At 50.4% G+C, this 14,417-nt stretch overlaps 1 protein-coding gene across 4 annotated transcripts in view; it reads right to left on the bottom strand.

Moving 5' to 3' along the window:
- The window catches only part of ASAP2 (ArfGAP with SH3 domain, ankyrin repeat and PH domain 2), a 170,072-nt gene that overhangs the window by 37,425 nt on the left and 118,230 nt on the right, over positions 1-14,417 (bottom strand). For all 4 annotated transcript variants that reach the window (XM_045979582.1, XM_045979584.1, XM_045979583.1 and 1 more), the window contains 5 exons: positions 12,105-12,208; positions 11,943-12,012; positions 6,221-6,308; positions 1,326-1,374; positions 1,077-1,243 (listed from right to left, as the gene is read on the bottom strand). In XM_045979582.1, the coding sequence (XP_045835538.1) occupies positions 1,077-1,243; positions 1,326-1,374; positions 6,221-6,308; positions 11,943-12,012; positions 12,105-12,208 (478 nt within the window). The remainder of the gene's footprint in view (positions 1-1,076; positions 1,244-1,325; positions 1,375-6,220; positions 6,309-11,942; positions 12,013-12,104; positions 12,209-14,417) is intronic.

Genomic DNA, 14,417 nt, shown 5'->3' with positions numbered 1-14,417 from the left:
CTGTACACCCTCTCGGCAGGTAGGAATGCAGGCAGGAATGCGTTTCGACTGCTTTATATCAAGTTTCATGTCCGCTGTCCTTTCTCAGCATTTGCAAAGAGAAATCTACAAAGCTGTGACTTCTTTATGGGAGCGTTTTCAATGTTCAAGTGCAGCACCGTCCTCATCTTTTCTTAAGAAAAAGCACAATTCACTGCTCACCACTCCTGGCCTCATCTCTTGCCAAAACGCAATTTTTACTGGGTCTCTGACCCTGAGGGAATTCCTCAAACTACCCCGAGATATATGGCCTTCGGGCAACAGGAACCTCCCGGCAATTCTCAATGGCCCACTCTATTTTTGTTGTGTTCGTTTTTTGTAAGAACTTTCACAGAACGAGATGAATGAAAAGGTAACTGACCGTTCCATGATCTTTCTCATTTTATAAATGTCCAGAAACAGCTATTCCAAAGCTCCCCGGACCTCCCAGCACCATTCCATCTTAATCAGAAGAAATCCACTCCGTAAGCTTTTAAAACACTAGCTGTTAAAATCTATGAGGATGCTCTATGTCGGATAAAAAAATGAAGCCCCGGAGAGGCTTCATCAAAATGCAGAAACATCTCATTTCACAGGACGTGGCACCTGGAAGGCCCCGAAAACACTCCATGCTGGTTCCGTTGCCTTCCATACAGGAAAGCCCAGACCTAACAAAGCAAGTGGCTCTCCCGGCACCACAGACTAGACAGAGGCTCAAAGCTGCTGCACAAGTTCTACAAAGTAGCACAGAGGGAGGGGGGAGTAAATCCCAGGAAAAGCCGCCCCCACACGGCCGTGCAGCCAATACAATGAGCGGATGACCTTGGTTTCACCCGCCTTCTGTGCTTCCGTTTTCATTTCTCAAAAAGCTTTAAAATCTTTTCAGCTCCATCGGGCCATCTTCACGCGGCCCTGCTCCGGGGGGCCGGAGGCAGGTGTCTACCCACCCTCCCCTCCCACCGTCTGCACGCAGCCCAGGACGCAGCCGCGCGCCCTGTGAATCAGAATGAGATGTGACTATCCCAGAGCTGGGGGGAAGGGAGGGGGGCGGGTGTCACCTGGGGCCCCACAGTCGCAACACACGTCATTGCCCGTCATCCTCTGCACTTCGGAGATGATCTCCTTTGTCAGTTCCTGGACGATGTTATTTTCCCCGGTATTGTCGTCCCCCTTAAATGCATTGTTTAAAGCTTCTTCTTTGCTGTTCTGCAGCACAGACATCCATCTAGAAAAGTAATGGAGATGCTGTGTTAAATCCCCAAGGACTGTGAGGTCCCAGCCCCAAGGCCCGCCTCCAAGGAACTTACATTTGACACTCCTGCTCGTCCTCCGCTTGGAAGTGGTACGTCCGGTCATCTGCGCGGCAAGAGGGGTTGGTCAGTTGCAAGCCGCACAGTCATCCGCACACAACTCCCGCAGGAAGCGGTTTATAATTAACCTCGAGAGTAACAGCAGCTCTCGGTGAGCCCTCCCTCGTGTCCTTCCACGCCTTGCTTGCCCTTGCTCTCGGGGATCATGGCTTTGTCATCCCAATTCACAAACCTGCCCTGTCCTCTACTCCAGTTCCCCCAAACCGCAGCTATTCAAGGATGGAAACCATCAACAGCTTTTCAAAAGCTTGCTACAAGCTGACCCTCCGGAAGTAACTGTTACGGCCCTTTGAATAATAAAAGCCTTCCCTCCTGAGTATCTGAGAAGTTTCCTGGCCTTCTTAGAAAGTTCCAGCAGGCTGTGGGAGGGCTGTGTTACAGGGCCCGGCGGCAGGAGGAACAGCCCCATGAAGACGGGACACGAGATCTTCAGCTCACACACACCGTGTGCAAACACAGCCATGTCTACACAGCCGGGCCAGACTGCTGACCCCTGTGCATGGAGCAAAGAGGAGGGACATGGGATGTGCTATTCCTGCCCAAAAGGTAGAACCTCAGTTCAACTCTGGGCAAGCATCAGGGAATCCCACGTTGAGGGACATTTGACCAAAAAACCCATCAATCTTCTTCAAAACAAGTATGGAGATTATGGAAGGCCAGGGCAGGCTCCGACACTGCACCAGCCTGCAGCAGACGAAGAGGAGGTAGAAATGAATGGCGGGACCCTCAGGGAGTCCCAGAGCACCCGTGGAAAGGCCAATGAGACCCCTCGTGAACAGCATCAGCGATGTTAATTTCCGGGTTTCGACGGAGGTAACCATGGCCGGTAACACGTACTGTGCGCTACTAGACAAGCCATCGGGGGCTGGTGAGGGCTATACAAGGATTCTGTCTACAGTCAGTCCAAGACAAAAAGGAAAATTAAATTTAAAACCAAACAGAATGAAAAAAGAGAGGAGACCCAACTTCTCAGAGAGCAGAGCGGCGACTGTCCTTGGGGACACACAGAACCCTCCGGGCCCCTCTGAATGAGCTCAGTGGTCTTCACAGCCCTGGGAGCAGGCTGGTCCTGAGCGGGCTTGGGGCAAGCTGGCTGGAGGGACGCCGAGGCCCACGGAGGGTAAGTGGCAAAGATGAACGCAGCCAGCGGCAGAGGAATCAGGGTTTTGATGGATGGTCCCATTCGCTTCTTTCCACCCAGTCCCACCCTTTTTCTGACACGAAGGGAGAGGGACAGGACTTAACAGATTCGCGTTCAGGAAAATGAACCGAATTTCGGGATTCGGATGTTAGAGGCTGAGTCACGTGGAAGTGCCAGTGCTGGAAAGAGGGGGCAAGGCCCCTTCCACGTCTCCCACCTCCTGCCCTGACGGGAACGGCCTCATCCAGAGGCGGGACCCGAGGGGCAGAGTCACACCCCACGCTGAGTGGGTCTAAGAGTTCTTGGGAAGCTGTGCTGGTGGCGGGTAGGGCCAGGGGCCGTGTCCTCTCACTGCGTCGTCTCCCTGCCAGATGGGCACAGCTCAAGGAGGAGAGTCAAGGAGGCCAGGGAAGCAGCCATTTCCTCTGAGGAAATGAGGAGCAGGGGGATGGTTTGTGAAAACTCCCAAGTGAGAACTCCCTCCTACAGACACTCTCGAGACGCTCCTGAACTCAAGAACAGTTTCTAGCAGCTTCAACTCTGAGAGAGGAGAAAAGGCAAGTGAAGATGGTAGCCGGGGGCCAGGAAGGGCTGCCTCTTTCCCTGAGGCTCAAGTTCCAACAGGCCACAGACCCAGTGCGTGGACCTGGAAAGACACCAGCTCCCGGTGGGTCCATCCTATTCAGGGCGCTGACCTAGGTCACCTCCAAATTCTCCAGCACCTTCCGTCCTGCCAAGGGTGACTGCGTGATTGAAGACAGTGGCACAGGACTTGAATTTGCAAAGTCGGGGGTCGATCTGAGGGCAACAGAGCTGGACAAGCTCCTGAAGGGCCGGCCTTGCCCCAGAAGCACCCTCTTTGAGGAGCCCAGGCCCGGTCAGAGCTGGCTCCGAGTGGGGAAGGCCTGCTGGGGGAGAGCACGGGTTACGGAGGGCCCTGCAGGGAACCAACTGAAGCCAGCTGTCAGTCCCTTACTCTTCCGGGTCATTTCGGGATGGCGTCGCAGGGGAGGGTGACTCTGGGGACCTGAGAGACCACAGCTAAAGTACCTTCCTCACTGCCCAACGTGCCACTTGACTTTTATTTCCCCAAACACCCAAAGTCTCAAGAGCGCAAACGCATCTTCGTGTTACGTGTCCCACTAGGCTGGCCAGCAGGCAGGGGAGGAACAGAGAGGGCGACAGCCTCATTTCCCGAGTCAGGCGCCGTCAGCCATGACCCCGAGCCCCAGACTTCTCCGGACGCTCAAGAAGTCGTCTTCACCACTTGGCAGTGTCTCCCTGGAGGACTCCCGGCCGGCTTTCAGGCTCCTCTGTGACAACCAAACCCACGCAGCACAGTGACGAAGCATTTTCGCCACAACTACTCCTAGGAGAGTAACACCTTTTGAAAACTAGGATGAAAAACCCGTGGGATTGGGATTCACTCTACCCACTAAAGGACAGTGGGAAGAAGAAGAAACAAGAGCTTTTTTTCAAAGAAAGACAAGACTCTGGCAAATTTACAAAAGCACCTCAAACCCAATCAGGAAGCCCTTCTGGGTGTTAGAGTTAGGAAGCCCTTGCCCAAAGAAGTTTATTATGCATTAGGTCGTACAGCAAAATACTGATGGGATCTTGGCAAATGCTGGCTCACCGGAGCGTTCACACGAAACCAGATTTACACTGGCCCATCTTCCCACATGTCTAAGGAATGCAATAATTCACGCTTGGTAGGGAGCGAGACACACTTACCATCTACTGACCCTCCTCAGGGCCTGAGCAGTAGTTAAAACCGTGTAGGCTGGGAGTGCTCTGGGGTTGTCTGCGAGAGTGAAATAAATGTATCTCATGGTGGTGGCGGGGTAGGGGAGGGGGAGGGGGCCCTCAGGGGCACTGGACGGACCAGGGCAAGAGGGAAGTGCTTGCCTCTGCCTCCCCGCGTGCGTGCAGCTCGGGCACGCTCCGTTAACTACTAACTGCCCCTGAGGTCTTGGAGGGCGACACGCTGCTTCAGAAGAAGGAACGGCCTAAAGCCTCCAAGTGGTCCCCAGTCACTTGCTGACATCAGCTTATGCCATCAAGTTCTCTCCCTTCACGTACAACTCAATTACTCTCTGGAGGCAGGTAACCCCAGGAGCGACCTCATTTTATTATTTTTTTAAAAAAGATCTATTTATTTTAGAGAGTGAGCGAGCACAGGGGGTACGGGGAGAGGGAGAGAAAGAATCTCGAGCAGACTCCCCACCGAGTGGAGACTGACGTGAAGCTCGATCTCCTGATCCTGGGATCATGATCTAAGCCGAGATCAAGAGTCAGACGCTCACCCCACTGAGCCACACTGGTGCCCCTTGATCCCACTGTAAACTACGGTCAGTCCTGCACGTTTCCACTGTCTCGTGTGGATGAAGGCTCTGAGGGCAGAGAGTGGTAAACACATTTGTGGCCCTCACGAGACCGAGGAGGGACATGGGGTTGAAGTAGGATAAAGTCCATTTTTATCTTACAAATTAGTCTAGAATCTGAAGGACAGAACAGTGCCCAAACCCTTTCCACACATCACACCACTCAAGGCTCCGCTCCAACTTAGCACAGCGCACACTACAACAGGGACAACGGGGTACGAGGGTGCACGGCCACGGGCCTCCGTCTCCTCACCCAGGAAGTGGAGGTGGTAAGAATTCCCTCCTAAGCTTGCTGTGAGCACTAAGTCATAGAGGAAGTACCTTCCTGGCCCTCAGTAATATAATCCAGCAGACATCTTAAAAAGCAGCCACGTCGGGGCACCTGGGTGGCTCAGTGGGTTAAAGCCTCTGCCTTCAGCTCAGGTCATGATCCCAGGGTCCTGGGATCAAGCCTCACATCGGGCTCTCTGCTCAGCGGGGAGCCTGCTTCCTCCTCTCTCTCTGCCTGCCTCTCTGCCTACTTGTGATCTCTGTCTGTCAAATAAATAAATAAGATCTTTAAAAAAAAAAAAAAAAAGCAGCCACGTCGCGCTCTGGATACTGAGGCAATTAAGACCGTGCTCAACTTCCGAAAATGCATGGTCTAGACTTTTCCTCTATAAACACAAAAATCTCGTGCCTGAATCCCTTGCGACCCCCTTTTGAAAGGGGATCTGCCTTCTTCCTTCCCCCGGGCTGCAATCCTACCACCTGAAAGTGCCACCAGCAAAGGCCAATCCTGTTTCCATTATGACACACTAGTCCTTTCCTTGCTTCTTAGGGATGCTGAGTAGACAGACACTCGTCACAACAGATGGTTCTGTGATTCTTTTGTGTACGCCACAGGAAAAAAAAAGCATACAGAAGCAGAAAGACAAATCCTGTGGTGGGGAAGACAAACAATTTCAAAAATGAACGTTTCCAGGTTTTTCTGAGGACCTGTGCACGTTAACTAGCCAGCATTTCGAACATCACCCAAACCACGGAAGCCCTGACAACAGAATTGTCCTTTCTGATTGTGAAGTGAGGAGATCCAGTACCATCTCCTAGTTTACGAGACCACGAGGACAGCGGGGCCGCCCTCCGCGTCAGCTCCTCAACGGGAGGGCCCGGCGAGCAAACAGTGAGGAGCGGAAAGAGGAAGCGTGCCTGTCACTTGAAATGAAGGCATTTCTCCTTGACAATTAATTCTCTGAAACGGGACTGATGTCCGAGCAGAGAGCTGAAAATCATTTCTCTGTGGCCTAGCACCTGAGAAACACACTTACGTGAAATAAGGTCAAAACACTTTTTCTCTTCGGGATTGGTCTTCACTTGGCAGGTTAATAGGTTGAGCTTCGCAGGAGGCCGGTTAGCCTGTTTAAGACAGAGAAACAGGGAGATGTGTGGGAAGGAGGGAGAATCATATGGCATCGTTTCTCATTAAAATACAGCACGAACACGGGGCGCCTGGGTGGCTCAGTCTGTTAAGGGTCTGCCTTCAGCTCGGGTCATGATCGCACAGTCTTGGGATCGAGCTCCACGTCTGGCTCTGTGCCCAGCTGGGCTTGTCCCTCTGCCCCTCCCCCTGCCCCTGTTCTCTCTCTCTCTCGCTCTCAAATAAAATCTTTAAAAATATTTACCTAGCAAGAGAAGAGTTTCCACTAGTTTGCTAAGACAGCTGGCAGAAGGCAGACTTTACGCAGGAAGGCATAACACAGCATTCCCTTAAATCTCAGCCCCCTGGAAGGCAGCTGCCGCTTCTTGGGAGGGACAGTTGGTGGCTCCCCCACTCACCCGGCCAGGGGACAAGTGATGCTGGCTTTGAGGTCAACGGCAGTGCACTCCCTGAGATCAAAATGCTCTACGGCTAATGCTCTGAGACATTCTGTCTCAATCCTACTGATGACACAGACGGGTGGCTGGGTGACTTGGGCACCCAGCTCAATTTCTGGTGATCTTAGAAGTATTTTCCTGAGTGTAAACACTCACTTCCAAGGAAAGAAATCTCATAGCGGGGCGCCTGGGTGGCTCAGTGGATTAAGCCGCTGCCTTCAGCTCAGGTCATGATCTCAGGGTCCTGGGATCGAGCCCCACATTGGGTTCTCTGCTCCGCAGCGAGCCTGCTTCCTCCTCTCTCTCTGCCTGCCTCTCTGCCTACTTGTGATCTCTCTCTCTGTCAAATAAATAAATAAAATCTTTAAAAAAAAAAAAAAGAAATCTCATAGCACGAAAATGACAGAGAAGTTATTTTCCTTACTTTTTGAAGTCACAAAGGATAACAGATTGGGAATCCTAAATGCTAACCATTTGTCACCTGAGTTTTAACAAAACCCGTCTAATTCACGGAAGTACCCCAAAGCCCCCAACACGCTGGCAACAAAAGATCATAAGACATTTTTGTCAGGGAGATGTCAAAATGGGAATTTTATTGCAATTTCAAAAACCATCATAATTAGTCCAAAAAAAGCAAAGATCAAAGAATAAGATAATTTTAGGAAAACAAAAAGTGCAAATGGTAAAACGTCTCTCAGAAATCTTGGAGAAATCTCCAAATATGAATGGGCTCATCTCACCCACCTCCCAAGCTGCTGAAGGAAAAGATCAAACAAAATACCATATTATTTCAACCTCTTATTCGCCCTACCGTGGCCACCAGCCGCATTTACAGGATGCAAAAGCTTGGATTTGGGATTTGTTGAGAAACACACATGCGCTCACACTCTGGCAGACCTGTGGGACCGTCACTCATTTACGGACCCCTTTCCACTAAGCTCACAGAGGAGGGGTAAGGGAGCATAGGCTGTTAAAAGAGAATGGATCCTTGCAATGCGAACAGTTTGGGTTTGATAAAGGAAGGTGGGATAGGCAGAAGTTGGGTCAACAGGGCAGACCAGACTCTCCTGGTCGGTGGCCATTCTGGGCTCATCTCTTACATGAAATTCACTGGATATTTTCTGCAGTCGGAGATGCCTCACAGAACCCTTGGACCTTCAGAAATCAGTATTAAAAGACTTCAAGCTCTATCCAATCCTGCAAGGTTCGACAATTCCGAGTGAAAGTACCATCAATCCAATTTTGGATCTTCACCAACAGAATTATCTGGCTCAGCCCTGAATCCACACACCGAACGATGTATTTCTCCAGCGCCAAGTGGGAGACCAGACCACGATGCAACCACGCACTTCACCACATAAAGCAGGTGTCTTCCCATCGCCCCCTCTGATCACACAACTGTGGATAGGCATCCAGGGGACGTTCCTGGCCTACTTGCAAAGTGCTGGTGTCCACCGAGGCTTGGCACAGGAGCTGGGATATACAGGGCTGGTGACAGACTGGTGAACAGGATGGGCCTTACAGAGTCTGGGGCAGTGAAGCAACACCTGAGCCAAGCAGCCCGGGCTCAGGGCACAAGCTCTTCTCTGCAGCTCCCGGCCGTCCGTGGAAAGCAGAGCACGGGCCTGGACATACCTGTGCACAGCTTCCACTGCTGCGAGGCAGCACAGCGCCCTCAACCTTGTCCTCCTCCACGTTCCCTGAGCCCCGGGGAGAGCTGCTCACTCTTACCGAAACACCTACCATCCACGACAGCCATCCACGACAGACTGTCCTTCCCAGCGTACAAACATCATAAGGCATGGGGAGATATTCAGTGCCTCTACCTGAATTGGAAGAACTCTAAAGGCACGAAGGTGGCCCCAAAACTCAAAACGGCTGATACTGCTTGATGTCAGCCCGTCTGTTTTACATTAATAACTACTTGCTGTTTGTCCATCAGGTGAAGGGGTAGCTGACACCAAAGCCGTGAGGAAAAATCTAGGGGAGGAAATTTTTAAATAGAGAAAACGCTATCCTTTCAATTCCCTCCCCGGCTGCAATTTGGGGGAAATGGTGTCATCACTGAATTCAGCTACAGAACAGTCCTACCTGATGCAGCAGACACCAGGGCTCTTTGAGAGCTTAAGTTGAAAAGCTCTGGCTTCATAGAAAGGAAGGAGCGGGAAAGATTTTGTATTTGACTCAGGCACTGATTATCAGAGCTCCTCTCATTTTAATAATGCTATTCGATTTTTTCCCAATTTCTCAAGCTTAAAATAGGAAGTCTGTATTCTTCATGACTGATGATCATTAAAACTAAAAATGAGACTACATAAGAACCAGGGGCCATTTCTTCCAGTTTAAAAAGATCCCAGTCTTTGGCGGTGTGGCAAAGGGATGCACTTGGCAAAGATGATACTCAATTAGTTATTTGGTCCCAAGGACCCCTTCTTCCCAGTGCCAGAAAACACAAATAACCTTGGCTAGTGGGGAATACCAACTACGGCTTTCACTAATTCATCCGGATGTTATCACCGTCCCTCTGCTAGAATGCAAAACACAACAGTCTTTCTTCCCAAAGGCTGCCAGCTTCCTGGGAAGAAACTGGTTTTCCAAACAGCACAAATCCACCCTGTGCTTCCGCTGCGTCAAAATCTGATTCTTCGCTGAGCACCAGATACTGCTCTCAGGTCCCCATTTACTCGAGCAGGTCTTTGAACAACTGCCCTTTTCCCCCCGATGGGAAATTAGCCAGTCAGGGAGATGCTGGCTACAAAGGTAAATTACACAAGGAGCCAAATCGCAGCCAAATCAAACAAAAAGGCATCTCTCAAACCCCCTCTCGGCAGAGGCGAATTCACATCGCTACACGCGAGCACCGTGTGGGTGCAGAGGCACGCGTGTGTGTGCATGTGTGCGGGGGGCGGGGGGGATCCCGCCTTCCAGAGTGTGCAGAATGCACACAGAAGAAGGAGAGAAGGGCAGCGCTGTGGCGTATGCACAGCTCCTGCTCCAGTAACCCTGATTTTCCTGGCCAAACCAAGGGCCAGAGGCAACGGCTGCTCCCGCAGCTCCCAGCCCAGGCTGCGCAGGGTACGGTGAGTCATATGGGGCGTGCACAGATTCCCAAGAGGGATCCCCCTCCTAAACACACAGCCTTTGTTAAATACGCAAGTTATGTGACAAGGTGAGCTGCGGGCACGCCGGCAAAGCTGGCTGTAACCGTATCATCTGCCCGACACGGGAGCGACCCATCGGCATTTAAAGGAAACGGAGCCTCTGTGTCTTCTAGAGAAGCTCAAGTAATGCACGTGCTGTAAGCCCAAGTTCACGCTGCGAGCAAAGGATTCCCAGGCCTGTTTTCACTTCGGTCTCAGAGGGAGAACCACTCACTGCCTGAGGTCGAGGCCCCGGGTCTGGCAGAATGCTTTAATGAGACAAATATACCAAATGACTTAAGAGCTGTAAACAGGCACAAAATGAAACTCAGTCTTAGGCTGTGAAATTTCCTGCATGGAGGCAATAAACCTGAACTAAAACAAACAACTGAGTAGAAAACCATCATTTGAATGCAGGGCGCAGAATCACAGGTGTTTGGAGCAGGGAGGGAACTTGGCCATCATCCAGTCTGTGGTCTTAATTTTAAAGCGGCACGGTGACTAGATAAACCGGTCTCCGTGGCCTGAGCACCCCTCCCCAGCACTCTGGCATACGTCTACACGGAAAGAACGTCACACATCAGGATCCAAAGTGCACAGCCCAGGGAGTGATGTCACGACCATGAAGGAGGCCAGTGAAGGCTGGCCTTTAGAAAACAGACACGATCTCTATTTGCCCAGGCAAGAGACACATTCAATCCCTAGACCACAGGTCCCAAGAGATGCCTACAGACACTGGACCTATGCTAGGGCCCGGTCTCTCTTCCCCACGTGGAATCTGTGAAAACGAAGGGGCCCCCAGTGGGACATAATCCAGGCTGCAGCTCCTGCCTCAGGTAAGGTCTTCTCTGTTTCCTCACACGAGTCACGAGAAGAGCTGTTTCTCTGGAACCCACGTTGAGCCGCGACCTGTCTACAGCTATGCTCCTGCCTGGCTCCGCCTGTCACCAGGGGAACTGGTGGGAACTGGTAGGAATGGGGGTTGGGGGGTGACAAAGACTCAGGGTTATTTCCAATGCCGTGACAGGTCTGGGGCTGCTCGAATGCACCAAGTATCAGGCCTCCTGCTTGGGGAACAGAAATGCTGGCCACCATCGGTGCTCTCATCAGCGCCAAAACAGCAACAACACAGCCTTTAGACCGTTTCAAAAATGTCTCCCAGCCTGCGTGGTATTTCTCAGATCCTATCCTACCGGTAAGGTGAGGACACATCTGAGCCGCTGTGGGAAAGAGCGCCATGGTATGAACGGCTATGCTTGTGACTGTGGTTAAAATCCCTGGTCTGAAAGACAAATTAGGAAATCATCTTATTCAGACTGACTGGTCTCTCAACAGGCCCCACAGAGAGGCCTCTGTTTCTTGCAAAGATTCTTACACACAGGATGACAGAAAAAGGTCTTAAGGTTGGGCGCAGCACATTAGATTTCTACAATAACGTGACTGAAATCTCTGTTTCTTAGATTTCGGAGTCTCAGAGTACTGACTACTGAAATGCTTCACCTTTTATGGAAAAGTAGGAATCTTCCCAAGCGGGATGTTCCATTTCCAGAGACAAAAACACCTGGGAAGTGGGGGACTGTGTGTTTCTGGAAGCCACCGGCATCTAAACAAAGACTGCCAGACCAGGTCAGGCAGCCAAGGACACAGGCTCTCCCGGCTGAAGCACCATCAACAGGGATCAGGTGCACCACATCAAGAAGGACCCCAGACACGCTCCCCAAGCAGGGAGGGCTTTAAAAGGCATCGTCAAGGGGCACCTGGGTGGCTCAGTGGGTTAAGCCGCTGCCTTCGGCTCAGGTCATGATCCCAGGGTCCTGGGATCAAGCCCCGCATCGGGCTCTCTGCTCGGCGGGAAGCCTGTTTCCTCCTCTCTCTCTCTCTCTGCCTGCTTGTGATCTCTATCTGTCAAATAAATAAATAAAATCTTTAAAAAAAAAAAAAAAAAAAAGGCATCGTCAAGGCCAAACTGTGCCCAGGGGCTGGTGTGCCCCTCTCACCTCACTACAGCAGCCCACGATTAAGAGAGAATACTTACGGTGCCGTGGGATATGGTCAGGAAACCGTTTTTAACCGAACATTTCCTTTTCTGCCACACTTTTCGGATCCTTACAGATAAATGGGGGAGAAAAAAAGAGCTGAGCAATTTCGGACGCAGGAGATCCTCATGCACGTAACCTCCAGCCACAGGGTCACTTACCCATCACTCTTCTTGTACAGGTTGCCGTTCCGCTCGGTCCCGTGCTCTTTGTTTCCCTGAGGCTGGTGCAAACTATAGGCTGTACTCTGGCGAAGTTGCGAATCCTAAAAATGGTCGAGAAGTTGTTTTTAATCCTGTCCAGATTCCAAGTTTTAAAAAAGCTGTCCTTAAGTTGTTTTTTTTTTAAACTAGAGAAATGTCACCTATTGGCACACCAAAAAAAAAAAAAAATGGACATAAAACTCATACCCAGGAATTCGTTAATGCCACCTGTGAGGCTGGAGAAGTAAATGTCAAACCAGCATCCCCCAACTGGCTGATGAAGAATGAGCTATTGGGAAGTTACAGATTTTACTTAATTATGAGATTTAAGTCCCTGATAATGGCAAGAAGCTGTTGGTGTAGCAAAAGCAGCCTCCAGAAGAAAGGTAACAGATGTGTTAGAAAAGGCAGCACTTTTAGGCAAGAAAAATCCCCAGTGTTTCTACCTCTTACTTTTAGGAAAGTTACGTAAGCTCCCTGCCTCAGTTTCTTCCTTGGAAAATAGGAAAACAATACCCAGTAAAATGGTAACTAGAGTAAGGCCTGAGTAAGAGAACACGTGCGAACACCTGGTACATAACAGGTGGTTGAACCATATTCCCTTCCTGACCCATCGACCCAGCAGAGGGGCCGAAGCCCTGAAGCCAACTGCCCCAGACTCGGGGTAGACTGTTCCCTTGGCCAGCAGAGAATCTGGCGGAGACTGCCCCAACTGGAAACTCTAGTCTTCAGCTTCTCAAGGCCAAGGACGGTCAACAAAACCCTGGGTATCCAGTGGGTGCTCAACTATTGAACGGATGCTATCCGAAGCCCTGAGCCAAGCGCAAGGGAGCTGTCCATACTAGCACTGGACATTGCGGCAGATTCCGGCAGATTCCGGCAGACAGAGGAAACGGAGGAGCAAACACGGACAGAGTTCACAGGCCAATTTTTACTGAGAAGCTTCCACTCACTCCATTTTGTAACACAGGAAAAAGAAACATGATGAACATAAGTGATTTCGTTAAGATGCAGAGCCTGTTAGGGCCAGAGAGGAGAATGGAAGGGAATTCCAACGTCCCCCTCGATGCTCCTTCCATGGGCCCTCACCAGAAGATATCCTGAGACACTGTCTCATCTCCACTATCCTTGGGGAAACCAGGCACTGCCAAATGAAGAAAGAATTAATGCACGACAGTCAATGTGATCCAACCAAGAACACAAACACTGTAGAAGTGAAGGCCAAGTGGAGGAAGCCGCAGGAGTCTGGAGGGAGGGAGTTTTCAAGACGAAAGCAAGATGAGGAGGAGAACAAGGGGAGGGTGTTCAAGGCAGAGTGGAAAGCACATGAAGGCATGGAGAGGAAAGTGGCGGCTGCGGTCGTCCTCTAGGAAACCAGGACAGCTAGCGTGGCTAAGATAAAGTGGTTCGAGGGGTAGAAGGGACAGACAGACTTGAGTCAGAGTTCCACCTTTATCTGAAGACAACGGCAAGCTCCCTGACTTCTTGATAGTTTTAAAGGTTTTTGAAGCATAGCATTTTAAAATTTTGATGAAATTTATCTATTGTTTCTTTTGTCATTTGGACGTTAGATGTCACATCTAAGAAACCATGGCTTACTCGAAGGTCATGAAGATTTATACCTATGCTTTTGTCTAAGACTCTTTCATGGAATGCCTGGGTGGCTCAGTTGGTTAAGCGGCTGCCTTTGGCTCAGGTCATGATCCCAGCATCCTTGGATCGAGTCCCACATCCGGCTCCTTGCTCGGCAGGGAGCCTGCTTCTCCCTCTGCCTCTGCCTGCCTTTTTGTCTGCCTGTGCTCACTCTCTCTTGCTCTTGCTCTCTGACAAGTAAATAAAATCTTTAAAAAAAAAAAAAAAGAATCTGAATTTCAGCTCTTACATTTAGGTCGTGGATCCATTTTGAGTTAATTTTTGGTTATGGTGTGAGACAGGGATCCACATTCATTCCTTTGCTTGTATCGATCCAGTGGTCCTAGCATCACTTGTTGAAAAGACTGTTCTTTCCTCACTGAATAGTCTTAGCGCCCATGTTGAAAAATCGACTGGCCATATGTCTAACGGTTTCTTTCTGGACTCCCAATTCTGTTTCGCTTATCAGTAAGTCTGTCCTTATGGCAGTACCACACTGTCCTTTTTTTTTTTTAAACTGTGTTATGTTAGTCACCATAATGTACCACATTGTCTTGATTATCATAGCTTTATGGTGAGTTCTGAAATCAGAAGTGTGAGTCCTCCAACTTGTGTTCTTTTTCAAGACTGTTTGGACTA

The sequence above is a fragment of the Meles meles genome, chromosome 15 (assembly GCF_922984935.1).
Source record: "Meles meles chromosome 15, mMelMel3.1 paternal haplotype, whole genome shotgun sequence".
NCBI classification, from domain to species: Eukaryota; Metazoa; Chordata; class Mammalia; order Carnivora; family Mustelidae; genus Meles; species Meles meles.
Note: the sequence above shows the minus strand (reverse complement) of the source record. Positions and strands in the feature narration are given on the sequence as shown.